Genomic DNA, 12791 nt, shown 5'->3' with positions numbered 1-12791 from the left:
AAATTTTTCCCCATGATTTCACAGGACTTGTAGAGATCAACACCTAGCATTAAATGTGATGGATACTTGATAATTTTTTCAGGCCCTTCCTTACGCAGTGGGTCACTGAAACTTCACAGAACCAGGTAGACAGTGTCTTCTTAATTAATGTTACTGTCTACCCTGTGTGGAAATTTAATAAATAATACCTTGCTTTTTGGCAATTTAATAGTCAGAACATTGTTAAATATGAACTTCAGCTCATTATGACAAACTCCACCTGAAATTCTAAAGGAAACAGAATCCTAATTAAAGAGGTTAGGCTTTTTAATTGAATGTTAACTGCCATTTCGTTCTTGTAATCTAACAACTGGCAGTTTAAAACAATACTTTAAAAAGCATTTTTAGACAGTCTCCTTATTTGATGGTCAAGTGACCTGTGTATGCTTGAGACTTCTTTAGGAGGGACTAGAGATGTACACTGTTGGGGCAGTATTTCTCTGTGTAGAGGAGGTGGAGGAAGGGGGCAGAGTGTGGATAAATGGATAAGACTGCCAGCTCTGGGTGCCTCTGGCTTTCTGGAATGCTGCCTTGGTTCCCGTAGAACAGCAGGTTTCCCAGAGCAGTAATGATGGAAGCGCTTGTGGACCTTTGCATGGTGGCAGCTGTGCCTGGGGTTGGAATGCCAGGTGGAGTGTGTTCTTTGCCCAGGCCTGGTCCTTGTGCCAGGCATCTCCTATCTCTTATTCCAAAATTCATTCCATCATTATAGCTCACTTTAAGACTTACTGCTCTTACTTTCGTTGCACCTCCCTAAATACTAGGCAAATATTACCAGTACAGAGGGGAACTGAGTCATTTAATGTGTGTGGGAACCTAGTTTGTGCAAGGTACTGTACAAATTGTGGTAATTCAGAGAATGCCCAATCCCTCTCCTAATGGAGATTACGGTCTGGTTTTACTCCTGGATAAGGTAGGTCTCCAACCAATAGAAAAAATCCTTTTTCAGAAATGCGGTGGGGGGGGGGCCGGAATAGAAGGAGTGAATAGAGGGCCAGAGCTATAGGGCTTTCTATCAAAGATGTATGTACTTTTGTCTATCAAATTTATGATTCAGGGAAATACACCTTTTTTTCATGGTACTTGCATGTATGTGTCACTCCAGGTTTGAACTAAGAACCAGCAATTTCTCTGGCGTTCTTAGGCTAAGTAATGTATCCAAGTGTCACTCAACACCATGAGCGTACTCAGGGGTCAGAGAGTAGTAGGAAGGACTGTGTTTTATAAGAAGTGTAATCAGATACTCTTGGACATAAACTATGTTATGGTTAAAAACTACATCTTTAAAGGAACTTCCTTCAAAGCTTTGGAACATATGCATTATCAGATATCATTTACTAAAATATTTATTAGTTTCAGTTGACTGGTCTTTCAGGTGAGTAGGTGAGCATCTGTAACGATCATGAGCTTTTCTTCCCTCCGTTGTATTTGTGGATTCCAACTACCCATTATTTTCTTTGAGGGATGTGAGGTGTTTCTCTTTTAAGTCTTCTTGGCTAAACAATATATACCTAATGGGAAAACAATACAGAAATAATGAAGAGGGATGGAAGAAACTAGTCCCTGTAGGTGAAGGCCTAGTTTTCCTTTGGAATCCGAGGTTCTAACCTTGTTCTTTCAGGGGAACCAGGGGAAGTGGATGAGTTGATTAAAAACTTTGGTCCTCTTTCCTCCTGTATGACATGGGGATAATTATAGTTACCTGCACCTCTAGGGGCCTATGAGTCTTAATTAATATTTGCAAAGCGTTTGGAGATCTTCGAATTAAAAGTGCTGAGCAGTAGAATCCAAGTTCGGTGTAATCATAATTGGAATGAGAGTTTATATGGCCGCCTTCCCTCCACCTCCCTCCGTTCTGTTCCTTTGGACCAGACAGACACGGTTCATGGTTACCACCCAGCTCTGCACACGTCTCTCTAAACCCTTTGCTTTTGGCAACTTAATTAAGCCTAAAAATACATACATACGCACATACATACATACATAGAATAAGTTAAAAATTATGTCCAGGCCCCTTAACCCCAACTCCACACTTACGTAACTCCTTAGTATTTACTTTCAAAGCTCAACAGCCGCTAAGAATAAAGTCAATTAATTGACGTGTCTCTTCCAATGTATCATTCTTTCAGGTTCTCCTACACATTGTGATAAACTGGGCTTCTTGAAGCATTCCTCCCACTCAGAAACTCTAGTTGATTCTTCCGTGCTTCTACAGCAGGGTCCAGACTCTTCAGCATCACCCTCAGAGTCTTTCAAAACTTAACAATCATTCACTCTTATTCCTCACTACTCTTCTGTCCAGAAATGTACTCCGTGCCTTTAACCAAGCTGCCGTCCATCCACTGGGGTCTTTTCTGGATACATTAAAATCCTTTCTATCCTTTGCTATGGTCTTCACAAAGCATTCTTCTTTCTCTAAGTGGAAGTAGCCTCTTTCTCTTTATAGAATTGTACCTATACTTTTCTGGGTCGTTTCTACCTTTATATTTTAGTTACTTTACATATATGTCCTACCTCCCTCCTAGACTGGAAGGCTTGAAAACAGATCCATGTCTGATGAATGAACAACCAAAAATAAGCCTAGACTTGCAAGATTTCATTAAATTGGGCTCTTAATAGATTTTTGCATCAGGTATGTTAGGAATTAAATATTAATTGATAATTTTGCCAACATTAGCATTATCCCTGTTGCTTATAGGACTGTCTAACGTGAGCAACTATATCTTTAAACTGTGTTTCCTTTGACTACATGCTCATAGACAAAACCCAAAGGGACTGGGAAAAAACAAAGCCTTGTATTTTTCCGCCTATATGCCCAAATTATCCATATTATTGTTTGGTTCCCCTTCTTAGCTCTGGCCATGGAAACTTGGCTCTAACATGCCTAAATTTTTGCAAAGCTTGCTTTTAGAGGAGGACTGAATTGTCTGAAATTCCATCTGCTGAAGCAATCAAGCCATAAAGTTGAAGGGTCTTGAAGGTCAGAATATCATCTTAATGGTGCTGCCTTTAGAAAGTTGGGCTCTAAGATACACACAACTGCAGAAAACTGTGTCCATACTTTATAAGCTGCTTCTTTGACCACCGTTCATAGCATCACTTCTCTCCTCCCTGTGGTTAAATATTTTAAATTTAAAAATATATATATTTAGAACATGGCCTGATGGTAAAAATGTGGACAGTGAGACAGGGAACCTTTTAGCTTTATGATATCTGAACAGTAATTGTCTCATCTGTATAATGTGGATAATAATACCTGTCCTATCTATCTCCTTGTGACAATCCAATTAGACGATGCTTGTGAATGTTCTGCAGTCTTTTAGACAAATATAAGTTATTACTACAGCCTACTGTCATGGATATTCATTTGGTTGAATGTTTAAGACTTGTGAGTCATGCTTAAAAGTAAACCTTATTTCTATTTCGTTGATTTTCTTTTTAGCTCTGTGCACTATATTTAATTTTTTGAGAATGGGGCTAAAAACAACCTTCCTAGCATTTTATACATGTGGTTGAGTTGATTGTTGTAAGGCTTGGAACAGAATTAACAGCAGTGAATTTTGTAATGTATAAATAGATATATAGACTAACAAGCTACTTAGCAATTTTGCATAGCCTCTTTATCTCTTGTGTAACACTCACCTGAAGAAACTGTCATATAAGAAAATTGTCATGGAGGTTCTTAACCTTTCCTGATTTCCTAATACAGTGTATAAAATTACTCATTGAAGAGGTAAATAGGACAAAGAACATTAAAAGACTGAAAGTTCCAAATTTTGCTATAATTATTATTACTGCCCCCTTTCCAAGTCTTCTATTAGAAACAGAGCAGCAAAGGAAGTAGTAGGGGCAGTTAGTGTGTTGTAGTGTTATTTGCTTTTAAGAAATTATTACTCAAGGTAAGTTATACCCTATTAGAGAAACTCAAGCGATTCCTCATGGCTGATAATTACCATCTATCAAATACTTGAGAGCTTGTAATTTGGGTTTAGTACAGCCTGTACTTGACCTAATAATTTCAGTGAGTTCACCGGTGCTTGCCATATGGAAAGGCTTCCTGTGAAAATGACATCAGCACTGTTTTCTCATGGTTTAATAAACCCATCAGTAAGTTTTGACTGAGTCTACTACTACATTATTCTGTGTTAAGCATTATGGGGGAATCACCCATGATCCAGCGAGCTTATCATCCAATTGAAGACTGACCATAATTAGCAAGCACTGTTACCAATTAACCAGTGAGTAGGGAATGAGGTACATGTTATGTGGAATTTTAGAGGCAAAGGAGGGCAGTGTGCGCTGGAGTAGTTTAAAGAAGGTGGCATGTGTGATTTGATGGTTGAACTGGGTCATGAAGGATAAGCAAGATTTAGTCAGATAGAGAAAAGAGAATTTTCCAGAAGAAAGGAACAAGTCACTTACAGGCACTGATACATTTGGGGCTCCAAGGACTCTGGCCTGCTCAGAGGAGAGGTGATGAAGCACTGAGCTGACATGAGAAAGTTAGCTAAGTAAGGTGACGCCAGATTTTGAAGGGTGTTGAATACCGGGCAAAAGAGGTTAGATTTGATCTGGTGGAATAAAAAAGTCATTGCAAGTCTTTGTATAGGAGCATAAGATGAGAGGTTAGTCAGGTCATCAGAGTTAAATGGAGCAGAAAGGATGTCATATACATTGGGCGGGGGAGCGGGGGGAGGTGGGTAGCGCTGGGGGCATTGTAGTCAAAATGAGATGGCAAGGGCTGAGCCGAGACAGTGGCAGTGGAATGGAGAAACAGGATGGACAGGAGAAGTATTTTAAAGGAAAAATGAGCAGGACTTCTTCACTGACTGGATTTAAAAGCTCTACAAGAAATACATTGGCAGAATTGATTCCAAGATTTCTATCCTGCAGCCTGGGTGGTCCAAAGTATCAAGAAACCATTGTCAAGGGTAAGCTGTGACAAAGCAAGAGAGAGGCATGGACATATATACACTACCAAACGTCAGGTAGATAGCTAGTGGGAAGCAGACGCATAGCACAGGGAGATCAGTTCGGTGCTTTGTGACCGCCTGGAGGGGTGGGATAGGGAGGGTGGGAGGGAGGGAGACGCAAGAGGGAAGAGATATGGGAACATATGTATATGTATAACTGATTCACTTTGTTATAAAGCAGAAACTAACACACCATTGTAAAGCAATTATACTCCAATAAAGATGTAAAAAAAAAAAGAAAAGAAACCATTGTCAGAAACAGAAAAGTTAGGAAGTGACGTTGTTCCAACAAAAAGTATTGGCCTTATAAGCCAGTAGGCAGTTAGCACTGTAGAAAGTCACTCAGTTGGGTGGGGCCGTGGCTTGGGGTTGAGCTTTATCACCAGGTAGTTTAATTACTGAATGTCTGCAGATGTTCTGCTTTGAGGGATGCCCATGTTTGGGCTTCAGGATGAAAGCCAAGTAATATTTACTCAGATGCCATTTGTTCCTTTGAAAAATTTGCTTGTGGAACTGATGAGAAAATGATACTTAAAGTGCTAACTATTTTTATAACCGAAAAGTTATTAATAGAAAGATAAATGCGACAAGTGAAAAGCAGTAACTTTACAGGGTCAACTTCTTTAAGTCCAAGTATAGAAAAAAGGATCATTAAAAGACTCATTACTATGATAATAATAAAATAATTTTCCCACTCTGTAGTTTAAGATGCCTCCGTGCCTTGGGCCATTTTAAGCAGTGAGTGTAGGCACTTAGTAAATACTTACTAAACTTTTTCATTCATTCAAAGATTCACATTTTCTTATTCATCTTTTTAACATCTCTGAAATTGGGTTACAGTTGATGTCATTTTATTGTCGTTGGCTGTGTAGCAGTTGCAACATAGTTGTCATTGCCTTAACCAATTTATTTTGCTTAATTTTCTTTTTTACATATGCACAGAAGTTATCTATGATAAAATATGTCCAAATAAGTCTAAAAGAACTCTTTTCCATTCTAAGCGGTAAAGAAAGCAATAGTTTAACTGGCTGTGTTTTTTATATCCTAGTGGTACCTAAAATGGTGTACTTCAGAAGGATAGTATCTTAGATTTCATGAAGTATGGTATTAAAAGATAGCTAATCACAGCAAATGTCTACCAGTGTGATAGAGGGGAGGAGTAAAATATTCTAAATTTGACTTTTTTCATCGGCCTGCATTTGAGGTACCCCTTGGGTTGTTTTAATTTGGACCGGAAACACTAGGAGAAAGGATTTTCATCCAGTGGTGTAAATACAGCTGCCAGGAATAGAAAGCTCCTTGGAGGATCCATTTCTTTGATGGTGTGGAATCCAGAACCTTCACAAAAGTTCAGGTATTAGCAGACTGGATATCTGTGTTTTATTCAAACCAGTGTATCCTAATCTGAGACTGTGTACTCCAAGCAGTTCTGAGCATGCTTGCTACTCATGCAGAAGCAAGAGTGAATCTGCAAGGAAGTTGGTTGGTGTCTGGGGACGGTAATGAAGTCTTGTAGTAGTAGAAAATGGGATCTCTGATAAAATTGGAGGACGGAAACATTGGGTTCTCGCTCCCAGAGTTTCAGCTCTTTTTGCAGTATGACCTACTGACTGGAGGAGGTAGGTTACCTTCCTGGCAAGTGACACCTCATGGACAGAAAAGCAGTCCCCTTTCCTACCGAGTGGCACAGCGTAACAGCTGTGGCACGTGCATGTCTTTTTGTAAGCCCTTGCTCCAGAACCCAGAAGTAGGAATAAAGTTAGAGTGTTGGGCTCGGGCGGGGGAATGCTTCCCATTGCTACTCAGGGACGCGATGCCTCAGGTAAGTGATCCTCAAGTCCTTCACCATCCGACGGGAACCTTGTGTCTGTAGGTATGTTTTCACCTCGCTCTTCACTCATTCTAATTGGTTTCCCAGAGCATGCTTGTAGCTGGAGAGCCAAATTTAGAGTATAGCTACTCTCTGGCAAACAGGAAAAGGTTAATTTTGTAGTGTGCTGTTAAGGGACTTCCCAGAAACCTTCAAAAGCCCAGAAAGAAGCACCAGCTCAGCTGCCTGTACCAAAATGTGCACAGTGCCGCCCGGCTTTTTAAAGGTACGATCGACGCAGAGCTCACGCACACACGTGCACACAGGTCACGTTCCAATAAAAAGAGAGGCTGAACTCTCTTAGATGAGTCTGCACAAGAGCCAGAAAAGCCGAGGGGTGAGGGGCTGAGGGAGTTAGTGGAGATACACGTCGATGCGCATGTGGCAGGCACTTGAAATTGCCTTCGAGCTTTTTGATGCCACCTTCTTCAGTTCTCTCTTTTTTCCGGTACGCGGGCCTCTCACTGTTGTGGCCTCTCCCGTTGCGGAGCACAGGCTCCGGGCGCGCGGGCTCAGCGGCCATGGCTCAGGGGCCTAGCCGCTCCGCGGCACGTGGGATCTTCCCGGACCAGGGCACGAACCCGTGTCCCCTGCATCGGCAGGCGGACTCTCAACCACTGCGCCACCAGGGAAGCCCCAGTTCTCTCTCAGGCAGACACGTTGCTTTCATGATATCAGCCCCAGGCAGAGACGCGTCATTAAAATCAACGTGTAGAAAATGATTTCTGTTTGGGAACGAGCAAAGCTTATTTTCGTTAACGACCACCCAAGGTGTAGTAGAAAAACGTTGAAGCTGGACTTGGGAGCCCCGAGTTCTAATAGAAACTTTCTTCGTGACGGGAGGCAAGTCCTCCATGGCCTTTGGTTTTCTTATCGGTAGAACTGGATGATCTGACGAAATGATCTTTCTCCTTTGTTTTTGTTTGTTGGTTGGTTTTTGGCCGCACCGCATGGCTTGCCGGATCTCAGTTCCCTGACCAGGGATCACACCCGGGCCAGAGCGGTGAAAGTGCTGAATCCTAACCGCTAGACCACCAAGGAACTCCCTCCTTTCTTCTAATGGATTATCTCCATGGGAGGAAAGAGTCAATGGGGAGCCTCCTTGTAGCTCCCTGACTTGTTTTCTTGTTCATGCCTGGATAGCCCCTAGCTAGAAAGGCCCCCTCAGACCCCACAAGCCACTACTGGTCCTGTCACACGTTCCTGCCATAGGGCCACGCTACTGGCTTGAGGGAAAAAAAAAGATTACTATTACCCTCGCCGTTGTTGCTTGGTAACATTTCTGCTGTTGTGTTTCCTGTGACAGCCCGAGCAGAGATCATTAAAAATTAAACTTACAGAGCTGCTCAAGTGGGAGGAAAGAGGCAAACTCGAAGCCACAGTTTCTTTTCACTTGCTCAGGAGCCACCTAATCTCGGGTTTACATGCTAAACCTTGGGGCCAAGGCTGCACAGCTCTGGTTTGTATTAAGGCCCATCGAGCACACTACTGACATTAACCTGTGTCTGGTGCAGCTGGAGTTTATCACCAATACAGCAGAAACCTTGACCGTGCAGAATGGCCTGGAATTACAATCAGATGGCTGCTTTGTATCCCAGCAAAAGAAAGCCCTAAACAGTCTTGTGTCCTGTTTCTGCTTTCTCCCTACAGTTCCACCAGGTGAGAAGAGTGATGACCATCCTTTTCCTTACTATGGTTATTTCATACTTCAGTTGCATGAAGGCTGCCCCCATGAAAGAAGCCAACGTCCGAGGACAAGGCAGCTTGGCCTACCCAGGTATGCGGACCCATGGGACTCTGGAGAGCGTGAATGGGCCCAAGGCGGGTTCGAGAGGCCTGACGTCGTCGTTGGCTGACACCGTTGAACACGTGATCGAAGAGCTCTTGGACGAGGACCAGAAAGTTCGGCCCAGTGAGGAAAACAATAAGGACGCGGACATGTACACGTCCCGGGTGATGCTCAGCAGTCAAGTGCCTTTGGAGCCTCCTCTCCTCTTCCTGCTCGAGGAATACAAAAATTACCTGGATGCCGCGAACATGTCCATGAGGGTCCGGCGCCACTCGGACCCTGCCCGCCGCGGGGAGCTGAGCGTGTGCGACAGCATCAGCGAGTGGGTGACGGCGGCGGATAAAAAGACTGCAGTGGACATGTCAGGCGGGACAGTCACGGTCCTCGAAAAAGTCCCCGTCTCGAAAGGCCAACTGAAGCAGTACTTCTACGAGACCAAGTGCAATCCCATGGGTTACACAAAGGAGGGCTGCAGGGGCATAGACAAGAGGCATTGGAACTCCCAGTGCCGAACTACCCAGTCGTACGTTCGGGCCCTCACCATGGATAGCAAAAAGCGCATTGGCTGGCGGTTCATACGGATAGACACTTCCTGTGTATGTACATTGACCATTAAGAGGGGAAGATAGTGGCTTTATGTTGTATAGATTATATTGAGACAAAAATGATCTATTTGTATATATACATAACAGGGTAAATTATTCAGTTAAGAAAAAAATAATTTTATGAACTGCATGTATAAATGAAGTTTATACAGTACAGTGGTTCTACGATCTATTTATTGGACATTTCCATGACCAGAAGGGAAACAGTCATTTTTTGCGCACAACTTTAAAAAAGTCTGCATTACATTCCTCGATAATGTTGTGGTTTGTTGCCGTTGCCAAGAATTGAAAAACGTTAAAAAAAAAAAAAGTTTAAAAAATACTACTAATAAATTGCATGCTGCTTTAATTGTGAATTGATAACAAACTGTCCTCTTTCAGAAAACAAACAAAAAAAGAAAGAAAGAAAAAAAAAAGCCTAACAAAAATTTGAACCAAAACATTCCGTTTACATTTTAGACAGTAAGTATCTTCGTTCTTGTTAGTACTCTATCTGTTTTACTGCTTTTAACTTCTGATAGCGTTGGAATTAAAACAATGTCAAGGTGCTGTTGTCATCGCTTTACTGGCTTAGGGGATGGGGGATGGGGGGGTATATTTTTGTTTGTTTTGTGTTTTTTTTTTTTGTTTGTTTTGTTTTGTTTTTTTAGTTCCCACAGGGTGTAGGAATGGGGAAAGAATTCCTTCCATCTAGAGTCTGGTTGATAAAAGATTCATTTGTATGTTGCAGAGATGTCGGCAGTATCAATCAGATGACTGGAAAGTGAATAAAAATTAAGGCAAACGAATGACGTGCTCACTCCACTTCCCGTGACGCACCTCTTAGGCGCCTGCTCACCCTCTGGGCCTTGGTCGGGGGAAGATTCTTTGGTTGGAAAGATCTCCATTTACTCTGAGCACATTCTTTCCCCCCCACCCCCTCTGGTCCCCTCCTTGTTTTGTTTTCTTGAAGGGAGAAAAATCAGTTGCGCGCTCTGAAATATTTTACAACTGCTGCAAATGAGTAGACATGTTTTGTCACATCGTGGCACTCATATAAGCATGGAGAACAGTGATTTCTTTCTTTCTTTCTTTTTTTTTTAGATGAGAGAAAAACAAAAAATAACTCAAAAATAAAAATTCTTTTAGATGAGGGGTAAACATTTGGGTCAATCATTGTGAGGCTTAAAAAAAAAATCATGAAAAGGCATATAACTGTCTTGCAAGCAAAAGGTAGAGTTCTGTACAGACCCAGAAACACCTAGATCAGAGCAGGAGTCCACACTGCCAGTGAAATGAGACTGAACAGCCTTCTGGAGGCTGTGTGGAGCTGACCTATCATTTCCAGGTGGTGCAGAAGGAATTTCTGAGCGGCCATGCTGAGGTCTAGGTGGGGTGGAGAAGGGTACTTGAGACATTCCAGGAGGGAGGACTCTGAAGGACCCTCAGGGGTGGCTCTGGAATGACACGCGTCAAGTTGCTTGGACCTCGCGCTTTAAGTGCCTACATTATCTAACCGTGCTAAGAGGTTCTCGCTGGAGGACCGCGCGCTCAAGCCGATTTACACCCTCCACCTCTGAGTAATTTTGCATAAAGCTGGATTAGCCTGGAACATTTTTGGAACTACAAGATGGCATTGTGATCATGGAATGGATTCGATGAGATGGGAGATGTTTGTTACATGAGCACTTATTGCTTTGAAATTAGACTTGAGGAAACCAGGGTTTTGTCTTTTGAGAACTTTTGGTAAAGGGGAAGGGAACAGGAAAAGGCCCCAAAACTCAGGTTGGATGACCATGGCTACCAAAAGAAAATCTTGTCCAGAGACAAGACTTTGGGATGGTGTCTGCCCATCCAGGACACTAAAGGCTTGAAGGCGCTATGCTCGGTGGAAGAGGCCAGGACAGAGCTGACAAAGTTTTGCTCCCCGGTAAAGGCTGCAGCCACCTCGTGGCCATCCTGTCTGTTCATGGAGAGGGTCCCTGCCTTACCTCTGCAATCTTGGGTTAGGAGAAGTCGAGTTGGGAGCCTGAAATAGTGGTCCTAGGTAAAATGGATTCCAGTGGAAATTAGTGCCCATTTAGCCCATCGTGTAAACCTGAAAATGTCCTGGACCGGGTCCTTGAGTATCAGAAAGCCTCAAGAAATTTGCTGCACCTTAGTAGGGTGAGGGATAAGCAAAAGAGGCTGTCCATCATGACCCAGGGAATGAAGATACCATCAGCAAATAATGTCTACTTGTTCAGTCTTTCATTTAGAACGAGGCTATCTTTTACGGTACCATCCTGAATACCTGTCTTTAAAAGAAGGAATAACTTATGTAGTATAGGTTTGTTTTGTGCTGTTTGAAACTACTATCTTTGTAATTATCTTTAACATGTAATGAATACTCGGAATATCTGCTGTCTGATCAATTTTCACAGCCTCCTGTCAAGGGACAAAATTCTAAAACAAAACAAAAAAGTCCCCATCACAGTCTCGAAGTGTACTGTAAAGGCCGGATCTCTTAAGTGGCCGAGCAGGAGGCATTCAGCAATCATGTGGTCGGTGGCAGTCTCTTATTCAATAAGCTACATCACAGTCACCTGCTTGGTGGTTTACGTTGACTTAAGGTTGATTTTGTTAAAATCTTTCTCTGTTGCTGTTCATTTTTGTTCCATTTTGTTTGGTTTTGTTTTTTTAAAGTCTTGCTGTGGTCTCTTTGTGGCAGAAGTGTTTCATGCATGGCAGCAGGTCTGTTGCTTTTTTCTGGTGATTCCCATTGACAATGTAAATGTCTGTGGCCTTGTTCTCTCTATGGTAAAGATATTATTCACCATGTAAAACAAACAAAAAATATTTATTGTATTTTAGTATATTTATATAATTATGTTCTTGAAAAAATTGGCATTAAAACTTAATCGCATCAGAAGCCTATTGTAAATACAAGTTCTATTTAAGTGTACTAATTAACATATAATATATGTTTTAAATATAGAATTTTTAATGTTTTTAAATATATTTTCAAAGTACGTAAAATCTGGGGGTTCTGGGTTTTATTCTCTTCACTGTAAAACAAACATGACAACGTGTTTTGTTATAAATACGTGTGTTCCTTGCTTTAAGACCAACCTGACTAGTTTTAGCAATTGCACAGCCCTCCAGAGAGGATGCTTATTTCAGAGCATGGGAGACCAATCCTGCAGTCTGTGAGCTTTCAAGAAGCTCTAGGATTGGGCCTGTCTTCCACAGTGGAAAACGGGAGTGTCATTTTCTAGGACACTTGAAAGTTTTCCCCTTTGAAGTGATATACTTTCATCAAATACCAAGCCATGTATCCTAGCAACATCAGGATCCGTGAATTAGGGCTGGCTGGCTCTATTTGATTATAAAATAACTGTTAAAAAAAAATCAAAGTAGGTTTACTTAGGGATAATGAGGATAAATTGGTCCAAATTTAGAAAGTCAATGACTGAAAAAAACATAGAAATTCAATATTTAGAGGCAGGTCATGTACCCTCCGTTTGGAAATGGTGCCGTTTGCATTATGTGCTCGT

General features: G+C 42.0%; 1 protein-coding gene across 1 annotated transcript in view; it reads left to right on the top strand.

Moving 5' to 3' along the window:
* BDNF (brain derived neurotrophic factor) overlaps positions 1–9787 on the top strand; it is a 34375-nt gene extending 24588 nt beyond the window's left edge. The window contains exon 2 of the mRNA XM_082661205.1: positions 8533–9787. Within this exon, the coding sequence (XP_082517331.1) occupies positions 8554–9300 (747 nt within the window). The 5' untranslated portion in view covers positions 8533–8553 and the 3' untranslated portion in view covers positions 9301–9787. The remainder of the gene's footprint in view (positions 1–8532) is intronic.
* The last annotated feature ends 3004 nt before the right edge of the window (positions 9788–12791 follow it).

This window comes from Grampus griseus (genome assembly GCF_964374135.1).
Source record: "Grampus griseus genome assembly, chromosome: 8".
NCBI classification, from domain to species: Eukaryota; Metazoa; Chordata; class Mammalia; order Artiodactyla; family Delphinidae; genus Grampus; species Grampus griseus.
This window is presented reverse-complemented; position numbering and strand designations above follow the sequence as displayed.